General features: G+C 40.4%; 3 protein-coding genes across 3 annotated transcripts; all 3 read right to left on the minus strand.

Moving 5' to 3' along the window:
* Nucleotides 1–4,886: 4,886 nt before the first annotated feature.
* LOC149117399 (uncharacterized) lies at nt 4,887–5,252 on the minus strand. The gene has a single exon (XM_089281416.1). The coding sequence runs from the start codon at nt 5,250–5,252 to the stop codon at nt 4,887–4,889; it is 366 nt and encodes a 121-aa protein (XP_089137542.1).
* Nucleotides 5,253–5,361: 109 nt separating this feature from the next.
* On the minus strand, nt 5,362–6,036 carry LOC149117400 (uncharacterized). The gene has a single exon (XM_089281423.1). It carries the CDS (start codon nt 6,034–6,036, stop codon nt 5,362–5,364), a length of 675 nt encoding a protein of 224 aa, XP_089137549.1.
* A 1,761-nt stretch (nt 6,037–7,797) lies between these two features.
* Nucleotides 7,798–14,773, minus strand: LOC110062939 (serine protease 1-like). Its single transcript, XM_089281426.1, has 6 exons — nt 14,667–14,773; nt 11,215–11,271; nt 10,720–10,776; nt 9,814–10,029; nt 9,141–9,391; nt 7,798–8,339 (listed from the first exon to the last, which is right to left on the minus strand). The coding sequence occupies exons 1-6, from the start codon at nt 14,770–14,772 to the stop codon at nt 8,037–8,039; spliced, it is 990 nt and encodes a 329-aa protein (XP_089137552.1). The 5' UTR covers nt 14,773; the 3' UTR covers nt 7,798–8,036.
* Nucleotides 14,774–19,193: the final 4,420 nt, after the last annotated feature.

Here is a 19,193-nt window from a genome sequence, read left to right on the forward strand (position 1 = left end):
CGCTTATGTTTTGTAACGGCTTTATATTTTAGGCTATATATACAGTTATATATTTAAATACGCGTTCACCTTCTGTCTTCTTGATTTACAGTAACAAGATTACGCCTTGATTATTGAGGTTCGTTTAAGTTCTCACTGCCATCTAATATTGCACGTTGCAGCGAAAGGGTAGTTCAAATTCGTCGACAACGTCTACCGTCTACGAATGCCTACGAGCGAAAACAACGTCCAGTGCCTCACCGTCTAAAGCATCACAATTTTCAGTGTTATTCAACCAGATATCATTGTCTCCGCAAAATTTAGGTTTGAGATCAATTAAGTGGCGAGATCCTCGAGAACTGGAAGCTATGGAAAGAGAAATACTGTAATAATTACTTGGTTTGGAGCGGGAATCGCCATGTTCAAGGACGTTGTTGATGACGATGGTCTTTAAGTGTTCAAAGCCTTAGGCTATACTGAAGAAGAAGGTGCAAACGATTGCCGTGTAGTAATGGGGAAGATGAAAAGGTATTTCATCGGCGAAGTAACGTAAACGAGGTTGTTTCAGCAGGAGGGAAAAACTTCCTACCCGAGACCCTCGACAACTTAATCGCTGAATCAAAAAGAACCTTGGCAAAGAGCTGCCATTTATGTGATTTTTTACGGTTTTTACACGATACTCTCATCTGCGTTCGATTGGTCTTGGGATTAAACATGAGCAAAGCACAAAGCAGCCACTTAGGATGATAGACCCCGCGTTAAACAAGAGTATCGACCTTCCAGCATCCGAGAAGCAAATATAGGGATCTGAGACGACGGCGCCGAGGACAACATCTTGTAAAATTGAATTTGTCCAGGATAACTATGGCTCTAAAACCTCGCTCGGGCTAAATATGCAATGACGGCGTTCAATTCTAAATGGAAATACGAAAATTAAGCAGTTCGACTCATCGCTCGCGTTCGCGGTCATTTTGCGTTGTTGTTTTGCAGAGGACGGCTATGAAATGTACAAAGGTTCACTGAACACACTTGTACAGCCATTGTTTTGCTAATTAAACGTTTTGTTTGGTGGTGCTCATTGACGTCGTGGTTTGCTCCGGGCTCCGTCCACACTACGCCGGAGAATTTAAAAACGCATACAGCTTTATTTCTACGGTTAGGCCTACGGTCCAAAGTATTCCGTCACGAAAACGGATCTTTTCAAACACGCTCTTCAAACCGGAGGAATTTGAAAACACCGGCTCTGAGTTTTCATGTGGGCGGAAAAAATTTTAAAACGGACCTTTTCGAACACGATAGGATCAGGAGAACCAGGTAATTTCCCTGGTCGAGATTTCCCCAAACAAAAATGTAAAACGACTGGTGATTGGTGCGTTTTTAAATTGCTCCGGTGTAGTGTGAACGGCTGGCCCTAAGCTTCCTAGGCTCCTAATTAATGAAGTCAATGATCAGACGGCGTTCGTCAATGAGTCCAAAGAGAAAACAATCGGAGGAGGTCCCGCCGAAGGAGAAATGCACAAAAAATAAACACCGTAAGCAAAATAAATGTTTAGGGGTGGAGCTCTTTAAGGACCTCGATCAAGTTTAATATTCGCTATATGTTACTAGTATTATCACGAGGGCTAACCCGGTGGTCAAGTAAAGTTTTACTTTACTTACTTTTGTTGTCTGATTTATCAGAAGGAAACTGCATCGTTGCCCCGAACACATTAAAAAAAAACTCTTGTTAATTATTTATTAGTAAGAGACCATCTGTGTGGGATTCACATACCCAAAAGGGAATTCATGACATCCAGAGCTTGGGTATACAATTATTATCGAATATACCAGGGTATGTGATTGGCATACCTAAAAGGAAATTCATGACATCAGATCTAACATGTAAATCACGCATCACGTACTTGTAAAATAGCAAATCACGCATCACGTTATGATGTCCTGTCTCGCGTCACGCGGCTCGTTCGGTCTCAATCACGTATCACGCAGCTAATTTTGGGGCGATCACGCGTGAAGCAAAAACCCTTTGTCAACCTCTCGAACGAGATTCGGACCCATACCGGTGCATTGCTCTCTACCAGTGCCCACCTTGGTTTGTGATTGCCTATCCTAAATTTCACTAGTTCTTTTCTTTCGCTTAGCTTGCTTGTTAGTCCTAAATAAGAGGAAGGTGCATGATCGTTCTTGAAAAATTCAAGTTGATTAGAGTTTGGTATATTGCCAGTATAAAAAAGCAAACATTATGGCATCCGGCATAATGTTCTTTATGTCGCGATATTATGTCTAAGGTGATAACCCGTCGCGTACATCGGTGCCAGGTAATACTTTTGTTGCATTAGGCTAACGTAATGTTTGATATCAGTGTAAGATCAAAACAAGGCAAATTGTAAAATTCAGACATACAGCTACTTATTACATTACCATCATGAACACAACAAAGAGTGACAGAGCTCGGTCAAAATCCAGGTACGAACATCAAGTCTGCTGATAATTCATACAAATATACTTCAAGATATTGCTATAAATATACGAAAGTTGCAAAACGAATCAACTTCGTAAATGAAATATCAGTGATATTATCAACCTCGTTCCCAGGGTCCTGTCTCTTCCTTCCTCGGGAAAGTACCCAGGTTGCGGCTGGTCACGTGTCTACTACATTTTTGCAGATTCCAGAAAAATGATTGGAGGGAGGGGCAGGACAGTTAAAGTTTGTTTCCACTGAGCTCACCTCCTGAGCCCAGTAGGGAGTGGAATTTGTAACCTCGGCCAAACTCACAGCGAAGGCATTGACACATTCGATGTTGGGGTTCAATACATCAAAGTTCGGCTTAAAGTAGCTCTACATTTGGCTGAATTTTTCCATCGATAGTTGGACGGTCTTTGGAATTTGTGGTGGTGAAAATAATTGGCAAAGAACTTGGAAATGACGACCACAATTAAATGAACCGCGCGTTGTATTTAATTTCATTTTTCATCCGGCAAAATCACAACGTAGGTATTTACTCATTCGTTTAGAGTTAAACACGTCGTATGTTCGCTTACAAAGGTAGCTTTGAATTCATTGAATTGTTCCCATCGACAGTTTGACGGTTATGCCATTCTCTTGCGGCGAAAAAAAAAAAATCACGAAGAACTTGACATCAACAACGACTGCGTGCTGAATACTAATTAAGCTTGGTACACCGAATGCAAATATGACGGACCACTCGGTCGGCACCCGGGACGAGTCGCATGAAAGCGAGGTTAGTCAGGCTTTAATGTTTTGTTTTGACAACGCTTCCCCAGAAGAGTCTTGCTTCGTCGTCGATCTGGTTTGTTTTATTTAGCTGTGGCTACGAGCTGCTGTGTTTCTGAACGCCACGAGAAGGGGGTATATAAATTTTCCACTGTTCGCCTCTTAAGCTTAGGGAAATAGTGGATCAATCCAATTCGTTGAGACGAAGGAAAGGAGTTCACGATCGCCGCAGGAACTAAAGTTTGTTCGCTACATTTCACATTAGAAGATCTTAGAAAAATCGTATAAATGACGAGCTTATGTGGTGTCTGGTTATGTTCCAGCACGATTTAAATGGCCAGTACCTTCCCCAAAGTAAAGAAAAGCTCCTCTTGAAAAACATCCTCTGTCTCAAAGGAAGAAGTTGACTTCGCGTCCACTTGCACGGAATCGGACGAAACAAATACTTCGGTGAAATAACCATGCGAATGAACTTCAACTGCTCTCATCGTTGTATCCAGTGAATGCTTTCAGCCAAATGAGAACAACTTGGAGCTAAATGCGGTCGCTTACACATTTTCTAAGATCTTCCAGCCTGAACGAACAAACTTTAACAGTTCCCTCGGCGATCGTGAACTACTTTCCTTCGTCTGTTTTCCCTGAGAGGCGACCACGGAAACGAAAAAAAAAAACACTTTCTCTGCTTTGGAAGATTTCAATTCCTTCTGGTGGCATTCAGGAACACAACAATTTATAGGGAGGGCGAAACAAGAACAGACCAGATCGACGGCGAAGCAAGACTTTTCTGTCAAAACAAAACATCAAAGCCTGACTAGCCTCGCTTGCATGCGACTCGTCCCGGGCGACAACCGAGCGGTCCGCCATATTTGCGTTCGGTGTATTAAGCAGTTTATATTTTTTTATCGGCAAAATCACAACGGAGACATTGATGCCTTCGTGTAGAGTTTGATACGTCCAGCTTCTGGCCGAGAAACTAGCTTTGAATTTGATTGAATTCATCCAATCGACAGTTTGAAGGTCATTCGTTTCTCTTGTTGTGAAAAATTTTATGAAGAACTTGACAACAGTGACATCGGTCGCGCGTTTGCAAAATCCAACGGCTTTCGGTTTAAAACTGTTTCAGCGCTAAGCCCAATTTTCGGTCAAGAATCTAGCTTCTCATTTAGCCGAATGCATCCCGTGGATAATTTGACGGCTATTTAATTCTTTTGCTGTGAAAAACTGATTAAACTAATCCGAAGCAAGTTGTTGACGGTTTTTAAAAAAGCAGTGAAAAATAAGCAAAGCTCCCTCTCAATTAACATCTCATACTCAGAGAAGTTCAGATCATAGAGACGAAGCATTGGTCAGGCAGGATCTCTGACAAACAACATGCTTCACTTTCAAAATAACGGCAGCGCAACATTTACCTCCCTAGACAGTGTTGAAAAAATTTAAATTGAGGACCCACCCTCTGTGCGGCTTTGGTTAGCATACGTAGGCACGTGACCAGCCGAAACCAGGGTACTTTCTCGAGGAAGCAATAGAGAGGACCCTGGGGACGAGGTTGTGATATTATGATACGAAATACAAGGGGTCAATCAATCAATCATGCCCCTTACGCCTAGCTGGCATGTAGGGCAGCGACGTGCTCCCTCCACATCTGCCGGTCCCTTGCCATAAGCTTGATGCCTCTCTAGGTCTTCCCTGTCTCCTTCATTTCTTTCTCCACTGTCCGTCGCCACGTGATCTTGGGGCAGCCCCTCTTGTGTTTCCCTTCTGGCTTCCAATGTAAAGCAGTTTTCGCAATGGATGCTTCTTGACCGGTGACATGGCCAATCCGCCTCCAGCGTCTCCTCATCAGGATGGTAGCCGTTGGTTCAGTTTCACAGCTTTCAAAGATATCTTTATTTGAGATGACATTTGGCCAGAAGATGCGTAGGATACGCCGAAGACTCTTGGTGTGAAATGTGGAGAGTTTTGATAAATCCTTCTCTGTTAAGCGCCAACATTCTGAACCATACAGGAGAGTTGTGAGGACCCAGCTGTGATAGAGTTTCATCTTGGTACGAGTACTGTAAGTGGAGGAGCGCCATATCTTATTCATCATGTTGAGCGAGTTCCTGGCCTTGTTAAGACGACTTTGGATGTCCAGGTCAGTTCCTCCATCTCTACTGATTATGCTGCCGAGATAGGTAAATTTCTGTGTAGGGAAGTTCTTCATTATCAATCTGGACTGATCGTGTGTTGGTAGCATTTAGTGTTATAATTTCGGTCTTCTTGCTGCTGATGTTGAGGCCAACTTGCATTGCAAAGGCGTTAAGGCGTTGTGTCTTCTCTTGAATGTGCGTGTGGGTGTGTGATAGTAAGGCTAGATCATCAGCGTAATCCAGGTCTTCCAAGTAAGAAAAGGGTGTCCATCTGATCCCCCTGATCTGATCCTCAGTGGTGTGCCGCATGATCCAGTCCACAACAAGGTTGAAGCAATGTGGACATGACACACCTCTGTCTGACACCAGTGTGGACTTCAAATAAGATGTCACCATCACCAACACAGCAGGTAAAGTTGTCATAGAAGCTTGAAAGGGATAGAAGATAGAAGAAGATAGAAGAACGTAGAAGGGGATTCCATACGCTCGTAATATCTTCCAGGGGCTGTGCCTGTGTACGCTGTCGAAGGCCTTGTCAAAATCTACAAAGTTCACATAGAGAGTTAGCTGCCATTCTGTACTCTGCTCAATGATATTTCTCAGCGTGAAAATATGATCAATACAACCCCTTCCTCTCCTGAAACCTGCCTGTTCCTCGCGGAGTTTAAGGTCCACAGCCAATGATAGACGCTTCATGATGACTTTCGCTAAGATCTTACTAGGAGTGGATAATAATGTAATGCCACGCCAGTTGCTACATTCAGACAGAGCTCCTTTCTTTGGTATCTTGATGATGACACCCTGATTCCAGTCATCAGGGATTTATCTTCTGTCCCATATGGTGTTGAAAAGTGGTTGCAAGATGCTTGCGGTGGTCACTGCGTCTCCCTTGAACAGCTCAGCATCACAAGGGGTCACTTTCTACTAAAAAGCCGCAGACATTTGCTTTCTCGTAGTGTAACGCAATCCTAATCCAGTTTGTATCGAGAATTTTTCGGTCGGATTTGTTCGCCGATTCCCCACCCCCAAAACACACACACAGCAGGGGCAAATTACGTCATGACCGCAAGAACGCAGTCACGTATTTGCCGTATGGATTTGAAATGTGTATAAGTCTGCAAAGCTGCATGTATTTTGACCCGCCAGCCTTCAACAACAGGTAGCTAAAGCCTGTGTCATCAGGAAAAAATGTTTTGTAGCTCGGCGACGGCAAATGGCCATGAGTTGTGGTAAGAAGACAAATCTTCTGCGTAGCTCGGCAAATGGTCATGATGACCCTCAGATCTGTGGTCAGGAAATAAATTTTCCGATTTGTTTGTGGCTCAGTAAATTTGCTCTGGCCATAATTGGTTGTCAAAAAACAAATTTTCCATGTTGTGTAACTCGCCAAAAGGCCGTGTTTTGTGGTCAGATTAATTCACCTTTTTCATTTGTGAAAATGTAGGACTGGTACGGAGTTATGGAAAGGTTACTAAGCTAGGCGCGGTAGCCAAGTATGTAGTCGAAACACCGTTGTGCGAAGCTCGTTCGTGTGATTAAAAGTTCTTTCAGTTTTTTAGCGGTTCGTCGATCGATTCTTTTACAAAAACAATACAAAACATTTGGCGACGTGCTCTCTTGTAGCGGCGCTTGTCAAAACTTTATTTTCTCGAATTCTTTATTTTCTTTGAATTCTAAGTGTCGCCAACAGTTCAAATGCCTTTCGTGGAAAATATTTTGGTCAGTACAAGTTAATATTTAATTAATTAAAAACACTTTCACCGCGGGGTTCAACTTTACGTGCAGATCGTTATCTGTCACTCGATCAAGTTATCGAGTCCACCAAAATACAGTAGGCCGAACATGCAAAGTACGCGCGTGAATTTGATTACTACTAGTATAGTTGTAGTTGCTTCAACATACCCGTCTGTGAAATTCAGACAATAATACCACTTCAACCTCCAGACGCCAAAACCCTTCTGACAATACGCTGTCCCCTCCAAAATATAGGCCTATGAGAGCATATTTTGATTTAGCTCGTTTAAGAGCTAAAAAGAAAGAGAAAGAAAAACTTTAACTTCTCAAGGCCGTTTACGAAAAGCCCAACGTTACAGAGTTAATTAAGAGGTTTAATTTGACTGCCACTTATAAGCACCCTCTCCCCCCCCCCCCCCCCGCCTCCCCCTGCTTATAAGGCCTCCGGTTATAGGCCCATCCACCTGTAAACCAAAAATATATCCAGTTGCAAACCCCTCCGAGGCAAACGAACGCCCGGACACAACGCATCCGAACAAACAGACCGTCTAAAATGCAGACAGACGTTCCCCGCCCAAACAGCAAAAGGCAGTTTAAGTATCGAGGACAACAACGCTAAGGACAAACTTGAAAAGAAACTGAGAAAACTTTCGGAAACCTTACATTATAACGAAGGAAGTAGAAGAAGTCGACTATAAGTATAAAAATGATTACAATTGACAATACTATACATTCCCTCTTTTATTGCATTCTTACAAGATGATAATGAGCAGTTAGTTTATCGTCAAATGCACAAGTTTTTCGTGAAACGTGGCCCTCTATTAAGACACAAACTGTGATTTACCCGAATAATTAGTATTAAGCGAGGTTCCTTTTATTAGTTTGCCGTGATTCTTTTATTTTATGTGAAACATGAACTAGTCCTAAACCGACAATTTCACTCTCTTTACTACCCTCGACAATTACAGAATTGTGGTGTTGTGAATTGTATCTTGTACCCAGGTCTTGAGAACGAACATGTGAGAATACACTCCGAATCTATTTGGACGCGCACAACCAACTCCCCAGCTGACGATACCCATGAGATACCACTTGTTATTGCTCGGACAGACCAGTGGTCCTCCACTGTCTCCTTGGCATGAATCAACTCCTCCCTGAGAGAAACCTGCACAGCGCATGCGTTCCGTAATTTCAAATCCGAGGTCGCTGTATGCCCGCTGACAAGTGTCACGTGGTACAAGAGGAACTTGCGCTTGCTGCAAAATCTAAAAGATATGTCATAGTTTGTTGTTGTTGTTGTTGTTGTTGTTTTATCATCACAGTTAATCTCAGGCAAATGATCACGCCCAGTGCGGATATTTCCCATGACAATTGGCACAAAAACTATCTTCTGTCAAAGCAGCAAACAAACTAAAGACTTAAGTACTGGCCATGGGTCACTCGTTCAAAAGAAAATACGATAGAAAAACCCCAGCAATTTATTATAAACGCTTTTATGGCTAGCTGACGAGAGTCAAGAAAGTTCCCCGAGGCATGCAAGAATGCTTTTACCTTATATTGATTTATTACAATTTAATGGCAAGTATGAAATAAAATTATAAACCATACGGATAATCCGTAAAGGAATCTATAGTCCCATATGAAACACAGGTAACTGTAATATACAGAGCACTTTTCAACTGAGTGTCATAAAAGCAAAACCAAATGTAATCACTCTAGGCAACTAAAACTAACTAAAAAAAAAAACGAAGACATTTCAATGAACCAATGGCAACAGAAACTCGAAGTAATTACATGTAACTGTATGATACAAAGTGTGTCTGTGTGTGAGTCACGATTGATTTAATTCTGGTTTTACTTCTGATTGGATGAAAAGCGGCGTGAGTTTTTCAAGTCAATCGTGTAGCGTAGAAATGCAAAACCAGTTACTTTTCGGCGTTTTGGAATCTCCATATTTTGCACAGTATGTTAATGTTACAACCTCTTACCAATATGCTTATGAAGTGACTCGTGAATGCAAGAGAAATTATTGTCCGCGAAAGATTACAAAACATTAGTATATTTACCTGTGCAAAATTTCCTCCCTCTGTTGTATATCCCCATCCTGTGACATAACAATTAGTTCCAGGAGGAAAATCCACGGTGGGCAGACATACAGGTCTTACGTTAATGTTGAAATTGATCGGCTCCTTCAGTTTGATCAATGCCACGTCATAGTCGAAGCTAGTCGCTGGCGGGTTATAATTAGGATGTAAGATGATTTTGTCGATTGGGATTATTTGCTCGGTTCCTTCCACTGTAAGAGGATTGTGTTCACCTGTTTACAGTTAGATAAAATGTTTTGACACTCTTAAGCAAGAGAACAAGTCAAGTAAGAAAATATTTTCACGCCAGATGGATTATGAATGGGAAAATTAGGTTGCTGTGCTCACGAGACTGGCCTGCGATCGAGCTTTAAGCTTTTTTTAATCTGGCTTCGCGCGCGTTGATACCTCAGGAAAATAGAAACGTTTTTCAGTGTACAAAAGGAACATTAAACGCTGTGAAGGATGTAATGAAAGAGATTTCATTTCCCTCATTTTGCATGGGCTACGCCTAAAGAAAGAACATGTAGACACTACGCTGCAGAATATCTAAACCTTTGCAATGAAACGACTCTGACTGAGCCATTTGAACAATATTATGATGTTAGTATGACGTTACAATGTGATAAAGAAGTGAGTACTAGTGTGTCTTTACCTACAGTTACTGTATAAGACGTGGCATTTTTTCCAAAATTAAAACAGTGAGCTGCAGTAACGATCCAGTACGGGGTAAGAATGGAGCCTCCACACCAAACAGGACCCTGAAACGGCTTAAAGCCCACTAACACTTGCCACGGCCAAGACCCTGGTTGCGCGTTTGTGCCCCCTACAATTCTGGAATCGGGCTTTTTCCTGCCACACTCCACGTTCCCTAGTGATGAAAGACAATTTAGGGCTTTGGTACATAAAAATTTTTTTCTTAATGTTATTATGATTATTTAATCAAAAAATCACAAGAGTATAAGAAGGTGTAGAGCAGCCAAATGTTGGAAAAACAAAATTGTAACTGAGAACTGAAGGCGTCGACTGCAAAAATATTGGATAAAGCCTTTCGGAGTGATTGGATGGAGGATAAAGAATGCCGAACAGCTATAATCTATGCCTTCCCCCATCACTAATCCAATGGTCCACCCCTAGACTTTGCATCTCATTCAGAAGGTGGGGGTGGGGATTTGAAATACTCCTAGTCGCGAAATGGTACGAAACAAGGATAAGAAATGGCTGCATGGGCCAATGGCCCGACGACTTCATCTTAGCTACCTACCTAGTCCTAATGACGCCGCAATCGGCCAATCAGTATGCGAAACTAGACATGTCACTGATACACAGCATGTAATTGATGCCTCACGCGCGGAAAAAGACAGAAAACGCGAAAAATACGCGCATTCAAAATTACATTTGGTTTTGTCATCGTTGCTAATTGGTTGAAACAAACAACATGTCTCCTCGGATTGATTTTAGCTCCTAGCATAAGGGTTTTTTTTTTTTAACCAATAAGAGATCGTAGTAGACGTTCCAAATTGTGCATCTCTATTTCAGTGAAAATTCGCTATTTTCTTACCCTGATCAATAGCTGCCGGTCCGCCAGCAGTAGTTGGTGACAAAGTTGTCGACGCACCTAAACGGACATGACAGAAAATATTAGCTAGTGGTGCTTTAGACTAGGTTTCCCAAAAGGAAAATGTTCTAGATTCGTGACGAATTCGGAAAGTTTTAGAACCGGATTGATTTCGCGCAAGTGGACGAATCTGAAATAAGAACTCCCCTGTGAGATAGCTAGTAATTTCAGTTGGCTTTTTATACCCACGAAGGCCGAAGCAGGTTGATCGACTGGTCTATCTATAAGTTGTTAGAAACGTTTTTATCGTTTCAAAGGGTCAGTGTCAAACACAACTTTGAATGTATTTTACTGATCAGAGGATTCGTTTCACAACATCTCTTTCCAACATGAACCCAAACAATTTTGGACACAGGGACTCTTTCCCATAACACCATCACCACGCCCATAACATACGTCCAATATAAGTGTGTAAACCACAAGGCTTGGTTTTCTTACCGTGAACACATGGAGGTAGATCATCATCCGATGTTGGTGAACAACTTGTCGGCCGACCTTTAAGAATATATGAGACATAAAGTATCAGGATGTGGTACGTACTGAGGTTGTCTTGTGTAGTTACATTGGAAGAGAAAAGGGCCAGATTAACTTTAAAGTTGAAACCAAGACAGGATAAAGGATAAGCGAGTTCAGTAATTTCCCTTGTTATATGGCTAGCCCCATGACCGGTAACATGAACCAAATTCGGCGCTGTGATTGGTTACCCAAATAGGCAAGATGGCGCTATCCTGCTCTCTTAGCATTACGCGCTGTCTCCCAATAAAAACCACTCCGAAACACGTTCGCCAAAGCTTTCTTTCGTAATTTACGCCTTGAAAAATGATTTTCCGCGACAGCCTAAAGATTTCCTATGGTTTTGTATCGTTGAAAACCAGAAAACTGTAAGCATCATCGAAAATGAAAACAATGAAATTAAAACAAAACAGTTGACTGGCTTCCCTTTCAGCCGCTCGGAAATAAACAAGCACAAAGATCTGGTGTTCTTTCTGGTGTTCTGTGCCGTGTTTCTATCGAGTTTTAGTATAAATCTACTAGCGTTCTATCACGAATGCCGTTCTCTGATTGGCTACGCTACTCACTATCTATTCTGTGATAGATAGGGAGTGGCGTAGCAGTGTGTTCTTGTTAACAAATGGCGGCCGCTTCTTAGCGTTTTCGAAGAGTCTGTGAAGAGGGTTTAGATAAACTTTTGAACGACTAATAGATTTATACTAAAACAATTATATTATTCTCTATCGATTTCTATGCGTGATAGTTGACTCGGGCTGCACCCTCGTCACTATCGCGCGATAGAAATCTCGAGCTCATAATTTAATTGCTTAATAGAAACACGAGGGGAAGTTTGGGAGAACGAAAAATGCTTTGGGAACACAAACCGACAGGCGAATGTTTCCACCAAGGGAAATATTTGTGTTTAATTATTTCATTAAGTTAGTAAATAATTATTAATTTATTTTTGGTGTTTAGTTTTACTTATTTTTATTTTTATTTATTTTTTTTTTTTTTTTCAAATTTTCGAGTATTCCGGTTCCGGATTCCGGCATTCCTTATTTTCCAACCTACCTGATTTATTTGCCTTGAATGAAGACACTGAAATACTTAAATGGCAGATCACTGACCAATCAGGGCAATCGATTAAAGGCTGCCGTACACTAGCCGATTTTTTGTCGGCCGACAAAAAATCTTCACTTGTCGGTTAGTGTGCGGTGAATTCAGAAAAGTCTGCGACAAAATCGGGGCTTGTCGGGCGATATCTGACAGTGCTAGATCTCAAAACGTCTTCTCGGGCCTTGTCGGCTAGTGTGCGGTGGACCAAGACAATTTGTCGGCGCTCGCGCGCGCCTCAACCAATTAAGAAATGTCATGAGAGTCACGTCAGATGAATAGGCACCATCTTGATTTTGGATGACTCGGCCCCAAGCCTGAACGCGGTTAGTCGCGACAAAAAATCGGCTAGTGTGCGGCAAGCAGATGGCCCGAGAAATTTTAACCCGATTTGACCCCGACAAAAAATCTGCAGTTCTACGACAAAAAATCGGCTAGTGTGCGGCAGCTTTAAGTATTTAATCAAGTTTGTGATTTGGTGGACACAAAAAACGAAAACAACGGCGTACTTGCAGGCGTTCCCGTCCCTCCACCTCCGATCGCGCTTCGCGCCTCTAGTTTTCCCGTCTCCTTCCCATTTCAACGCCTACCTTGCAGGCTATATATAACACAGCAATAAGGAAATAAGCGTTCGTAATACACTCGATCCCCTATTAAGGACGTTCGCGCGAAAATTTTGCAACATTGATTTTTTTTTTTTTTTTTTTGAGGCTTTTACCGCTGTAAGATGATGAGTTAGTTATGCCAGGAAAATCGGGCTTCGTTACCGAATAAGGACAGTGTCTGAAAGCCCAAATATATTGCAATCAGTACCTTGAAGTGAAATGTTCTCTGCCAAAGATTGTTTAAGTGGACCTATTAAGACCCATTAAGTTAATTTAGTCAACTGATAAGGTCCTTTAAAGATTAAGGGCTCATTAGCGACCAAAGTTTCACGCGCCTTGCAACTGCAAGATGGCAGGATTCGATGTCCCGTGGACAGAAATCTTGAAATTTTTTAACTTCTTACATTGATTTTTTGTTCATTTTTGGACAATGTGGAGATAATTGTAAATAAAATCTGTTCCTGCAAAGAAAAGTAGGGGTCACCGAATGCCCAAGATCGTTAAATCCAAGCAAAGCTATAGCAATGGTCATCTGCCCTATCATTGTTTATTTTAGTACTTAGCGCGCGCGCTCGATGCATGACGTGGCGTGTGAATTTGCGTGCGGAGTAAGGAGAAATGGAAGGTGGCCGCTGCACAGGGGTTAGGAATACTTTGAATATTTTTTTTGGATTGGCTCGTTTGCTTAGTGAAAATAATTTAGCATTAGGGGGTGGCCGCTGAACGAAGGCTCTACTGTACCGATAACGATAAGACCTATTCTGTTAGCGTGGTTGTACTTTATACATATATAAGACTAGGGCTCTCACACAAACCTATAGCTACACGCTTGTTTCTGGATTTGTGTTCGCTAGAAAGCCTCAAGGTATCTAAAACACGTGTAGACAATGATTAATTACCATGAAAAAAAACGAAAACTTAAGGGATTATCTCTCATGTAAATAGACACACAGCAGGCGTAAAAATGAGAAGAAAACCATCTGCATACTTGTATTACTTATTGTAGTATAGCATGGGGGAACTGCAACAAAACACTTAGCGCAAAGCCTCAAAAGTTACAATATCGCGCTGCGCGAATCTTCACTTCTTCTTTCTTCTTCTTATGACGCTAGCCGGCTGATGATCTCATTGTAAGACTTTGCTGGGAAAAAAAAAACTAAATGTTCAACGAAAATTGAAAACAGCTACGATGGTCTATAAATCACTAAATGGTCTTGCCCCTGATTATCTCCGATCAAAGGTCATTGACCGTAGTGAAATTTCTTCTTATTCACTAAGGGACTGAGAGGGCAAACTGGCTGTTCCACTGCCCCGTACCAGCTTTCTAAGGAAACGTTTTAGCTATAATGGTGCGGTGCGGTGAAACAGTCTATCCGTCAAACTGCGTCAAGCACAAATTCTCACGAGTTTTAAATCCGGCTGCAGCGGTCTCTTCTAACACATGTAAATAATATAAATACACGGCATCGTGGAAAGCAGGCATTTCTGTTTTACTTTATTCGCTTTAATTGATATTATTATGCTCGAATTATTAGTTTCCCTTTTAATACATTGTATTTGTAGTGGTTTTAGGATTTAATAAGAATTTTTTTTAATTAAGGCATGGTGTTTTTACCGGGTATAAATAAAGTTAACTATTCTATACTATTCTATTAATGCCTTAGCATAATAAATTCAAGCCTAACATACCGCCCTCTCCATTTCCACTTGTTTGGCTGAACTCAGCAAAGGAAAAGAACAAAAACAGGGCAAAAGTTGCAACAAGCCCGTTAGATGCCACCAACATTTTGCCTGAAATAAACCTGAAGAAAAACAGCGCTATATAAACACCTTTCTGATATAGGCCTGCACATATGCTGGTCAAAACTGACCATAACAAGATTTTGTTTCATTTAGAAACAAAGACTGAAATAGAGATATCAGAATGTAGGTTCATTAGTACTACTTTAGAACTGAGATTATTTGCAAAAGTGTATTTAGATAGCTATGAGTAAACCAAATTTATTAAAAACGAATCAAGTTCGCATATATTGGAAGATTCCTAAGTTCAAAATTAAGGATATTATAATTAGATATTCGGTTAAGAAACAGAAAAATATTTCAGTCTTCTTATAAAGTAATAGAAACGCGCGTGAAAGTTAATTTCCTTTTGAGAACACTTTGGTCACTGTACACAATTAAATAGTGTTTCTTCTAGTTAATTTCTATCTGTATTTATTTTTCCTATATCAATGTAAACCATCTTACGTTAAGTTGTTTTCTGTTTCGGCGTCATCTTGTCGCCATTATCAAATGCAGATTTAAGTCGTTAAGTTCAGATCTATACTAGCTTAGGTGTGTACAAGGAGTCAGAAAAATGTCAAGAAAATGTCAACTGACATTGTTCTTGACATTTTTCTTGACTCCTTCACACCTTAGCTAGTATATATCTGAACTAAACGGCTTTCCTTCCCGCCAAATCCGAAAAAACTCGATAGCAGTAAAAAGAAACTCGAGAAAATGTTTTCTGAAGTTAGTTAGTTTGTGATTGAGATAAATTTTACATGCAATCAATATTTGTGATATAAATTGTTCATCATGAACAACAACAACAACAACAACAACAACAGCTAGCCTTTTTTGAATGACCACTGCATACAGTGCTGCAAAAGCTTTTGTAGACTAGAACGAAAACAGAAATGATTATCGTGAACAGCTTAGTCTTAGTTTTTATCAGATTTGATTGAGCATATTTTTACCATGTTAATGTAGATTGATAGTTGTTATAATTAGTACATTTCACTTAAAATTATTGTTCCTGAAAATCCCCAGTGGCGAGGTTCAATAAAGTATGTATGTACGTGAATGTATGAAAGATTAGATATTTGAACTGCGGGAAAGATGTGAAGAGATGGTTGACCACCGCAGTTACACACAACTTAGCAGTTCTGGAAAAAAAAAATCAGTCTTGAACGGGATTTGAACCCAAGTGAATATATGAAAGATCAGATATTTGAACTGCGGGAAAGATGTGAAGGCATGATTGATCAGCGCAGTTCTACACACAACTTAAGCAGTTGTGAAATTAAAGCCTAGAAAAAAATCAGGCCTGAAGGGGACTCGAAACCATGACCTTTGTGATACCGGTGCTGTGCTCTACCAACTGGGCTATCAAGCCAACTGGGAACTGATTGCTTTGTGGGTTCTTAATATACCAGAAGATCGTGAAGAATACAATTGAATATGTGAAAGATCAGATATTTGCGATACCGGTGTAGTGCTCTACCAGTGCTTTCGTAGTTTGTGATTGCTTATCCCAAATTTCACTAGTTTTTTTTTTTTTCGCTTTACATACATACATACATACATACATTTTATTTGTTATGAAATTAAAATTACAATTGTAACATGCCCGCGGATAGCTGAGCTAATCTAGGCGGGTCATGTTTGGACGAGTTATTTATATACAACTAGGTACAACTAAATACAACTGAAGGTAACAAGAGAACTAAAGAGACTAAAATTGACAACGATGACTAAAGACAACTAATAAACTAACGATATTACAAATAATAATTAACAACAGTTACGACGAGAGACTACAGATACACTAAAGCGAAATTATTGAGGAGGGTGTATAATTTTTAAAAGTGTTCAAACAATTCTAGTTTATTTGAGTTTTGCATAATATGTTGCCAGTATAAAATATACTTTTGTTGCATCAGGCAAACAAACTGTTTGATATTAGTGTTAGTTAAGTACGTAACTGAGATCACTCGGCAAAACAAGGCAAATTGTAAAATTCAGACGTTCTTATTAGTGCCCCCTATTACATTATCATCATAAACACAACAAAGAGTGACATAGCTCGGTCGAAATCCAGGTACAGTCAACATCAAGTCTGATGATAATTCATACAAAAGTACTTCAAGATATTGCTACAGTGAATAAAGGTTAACAAAGGTTGCTTAATGAACCAACTTCAGTGACATTATGATACGGGATACAAGAGGTCACTTTCTACTAGAAAGCCGCAGGTATCATATTTGTAGTTGCTTCAGCATACTCGTATGTGAAATTCAGACAATATCCCTTCGCGAAAATAACCACTTCAACCTCCAGACGCCAAAACCCTTCTGACAATAAGCTGTCCCCTCCAAAATATAGGCCAGTGAGAATATATTTAGATTTAGTTCGTCTACGAGCTAAAAAGAACGAGAAAGAAAAACTTTAACTCTTCCAGGCCGATTAGAAATAGCCCAACGTTACAGAGTTTATTATATCATTACTTAATAACAAAATTACTTCTTTGTTATTGGCTGAGAGAAGGCCAATTTATCGTTAATTCTTAATTTGCGCTGCGTGCAAATTAACGCGCGCGCATTCGCAATTTTCTCACTCATATAATAAATGAGTAATCGTATGAAAGCTCGAGCGCTAGAAATTAAGGATTTACACTGCCCGTGATATTTGAAAATTCTTTTACCTAAAGGCGAGTGTAACTTTGAGAGAATATTTAAATATCACTCGTGGTGTAAATCCTTAATCACACTCGCATTCATACGATTACTTATACTAATAACATACATGAAAAAATCGCTCGATTCTCATTGGCTAAGAGCAGTGCAGTTCAAGTGTAACACCAGTGCAAAAGCGTAACACCACAAAGTGTAATACGAATTAAGCCGGAGCTTTAATTCGTCATAGAGCACATTTGGAGACTGTCGAGTTCATTTAACGACTGTAGAAAGTCTGTGTTTAACTGTAGAATACCCTGCTACATGACCTAATTCATTCATGCGCATTTCTTGTTCTTTAAAAATATGTGCACAAGTAGAATCGAGGACAATAGTGGCAGGATATTCAGCAGTTGCTCCAAAGTCTGTTTTTTGTGCTTTATTTCGTTTGCTGCATTCTACTATTATAAGGAATTCTTGTGCATCTAAACGTTTTGACGAACAACGTTCTTTCTTAGATTTTTGAAACAAACAAAAAAAAAAAAACAAGGTCTCAAACTCTTTGTGCATATCTGCACCTTCAGTTGGTATGCCACTACCGATATGGAAATGATGAGCGGTGTGCTTAACGAGATAAAATAAGAGACCATTTTTCCTTGGATAAAATCATTGACTGAAGAGATTGTATTGGCTAGCGAGGATTCTAACCAATGTCGATAGCGTTCTCCTAATATAATGCCATCGTTACTTTGTTTTGTTTGACAACGGAACGGTATTAGCTTAACACATAAATGAGGCACAAAAGGATAAGTTTGGCAAAAGCGAACAAACATTTCGTTCCATAACGATCGTACCAAAAAAAGTTACGAAATAACCACATAGAGCCAAAAACGTGCCCCTTTGGTCAGCTGAAAATGAAAAGAGGATGTTCCGACAAAGAGACTAGAAACAAAAGAGTCTCCTCTTCGCTCCCGAAGTGACGTCACTAGACACCAATCTCTAAGCGCTGGGTCCACTTGGGTGAGCTTGACACAAGCCATTGTGGGTGTTTATGATGATTTATTAACAAAAACGGAAAAAAAAACGAGTTAGGGAGGTGCCTCGGTTTGTCTTTTACTAGCTACGGCACGGTAGGACATCTAAAAAAACAATAAACCTAACGACTAGAAAAGTTGCTCATACAGTATTGAAAAGGGGCATGCTTCTGCGAATAGAAATTTAAATGAAATGGGAAATTTTGCCCCAACTCGCCAATATACTCATATATATATATGAAACATTTCGACCTTGGTTTGGACGATAGCAGACTGACATTGATTCAATGGAGTGAACAAGTACAGTTTCCAGATCAAGTCCTGCATGCTCACCGAGGTAGACCTAGACAGATTCTGCTCGGCAACTTTTGAGACACTTTCACGATTTTGAGCAACTTTTCGGAGAGTGAGCAACTTTACAGCATTTTTCTAAAAGCTAGCATATTTTTGGCATATTTTCCGCTATTTCGAAATCACATTCATATATAAGTAATTGATATTTTAACACGTTTTCTTTGGAAATTCACAAGAATTCACAAGAATGGATATGCCGGATGTAACTCCATTTCCAGAATGGGTATCCTGTGGTAATTTTCCAAATATGGTAAAACTAGCTCAAAAAGGGCGGACGGCAAGGCGCTTTCTTCTGACAACATTAAAGAGATCCAATCCACTGAGGCTGCAATTGAAAATGGTGCAGAGCTTTCTAAGCCTGATAGGGTTTCCATCTCCCGAAA

Source organism: Orbicella faveolata, unplaced genomic scaffold (assembly GCF_042242905.1).
Source record: "Orbicella faveolata isolate gen_17 unplaced genomic scaffold, um_ofav_v1 contig_12, whole genome shotgun sequence".
NCBI lineage: Eukaryota > Metazoa > Cnidaria > Anthozoa > Scleractinia > Merulinidae > Orbicella > Orbicella faveolata.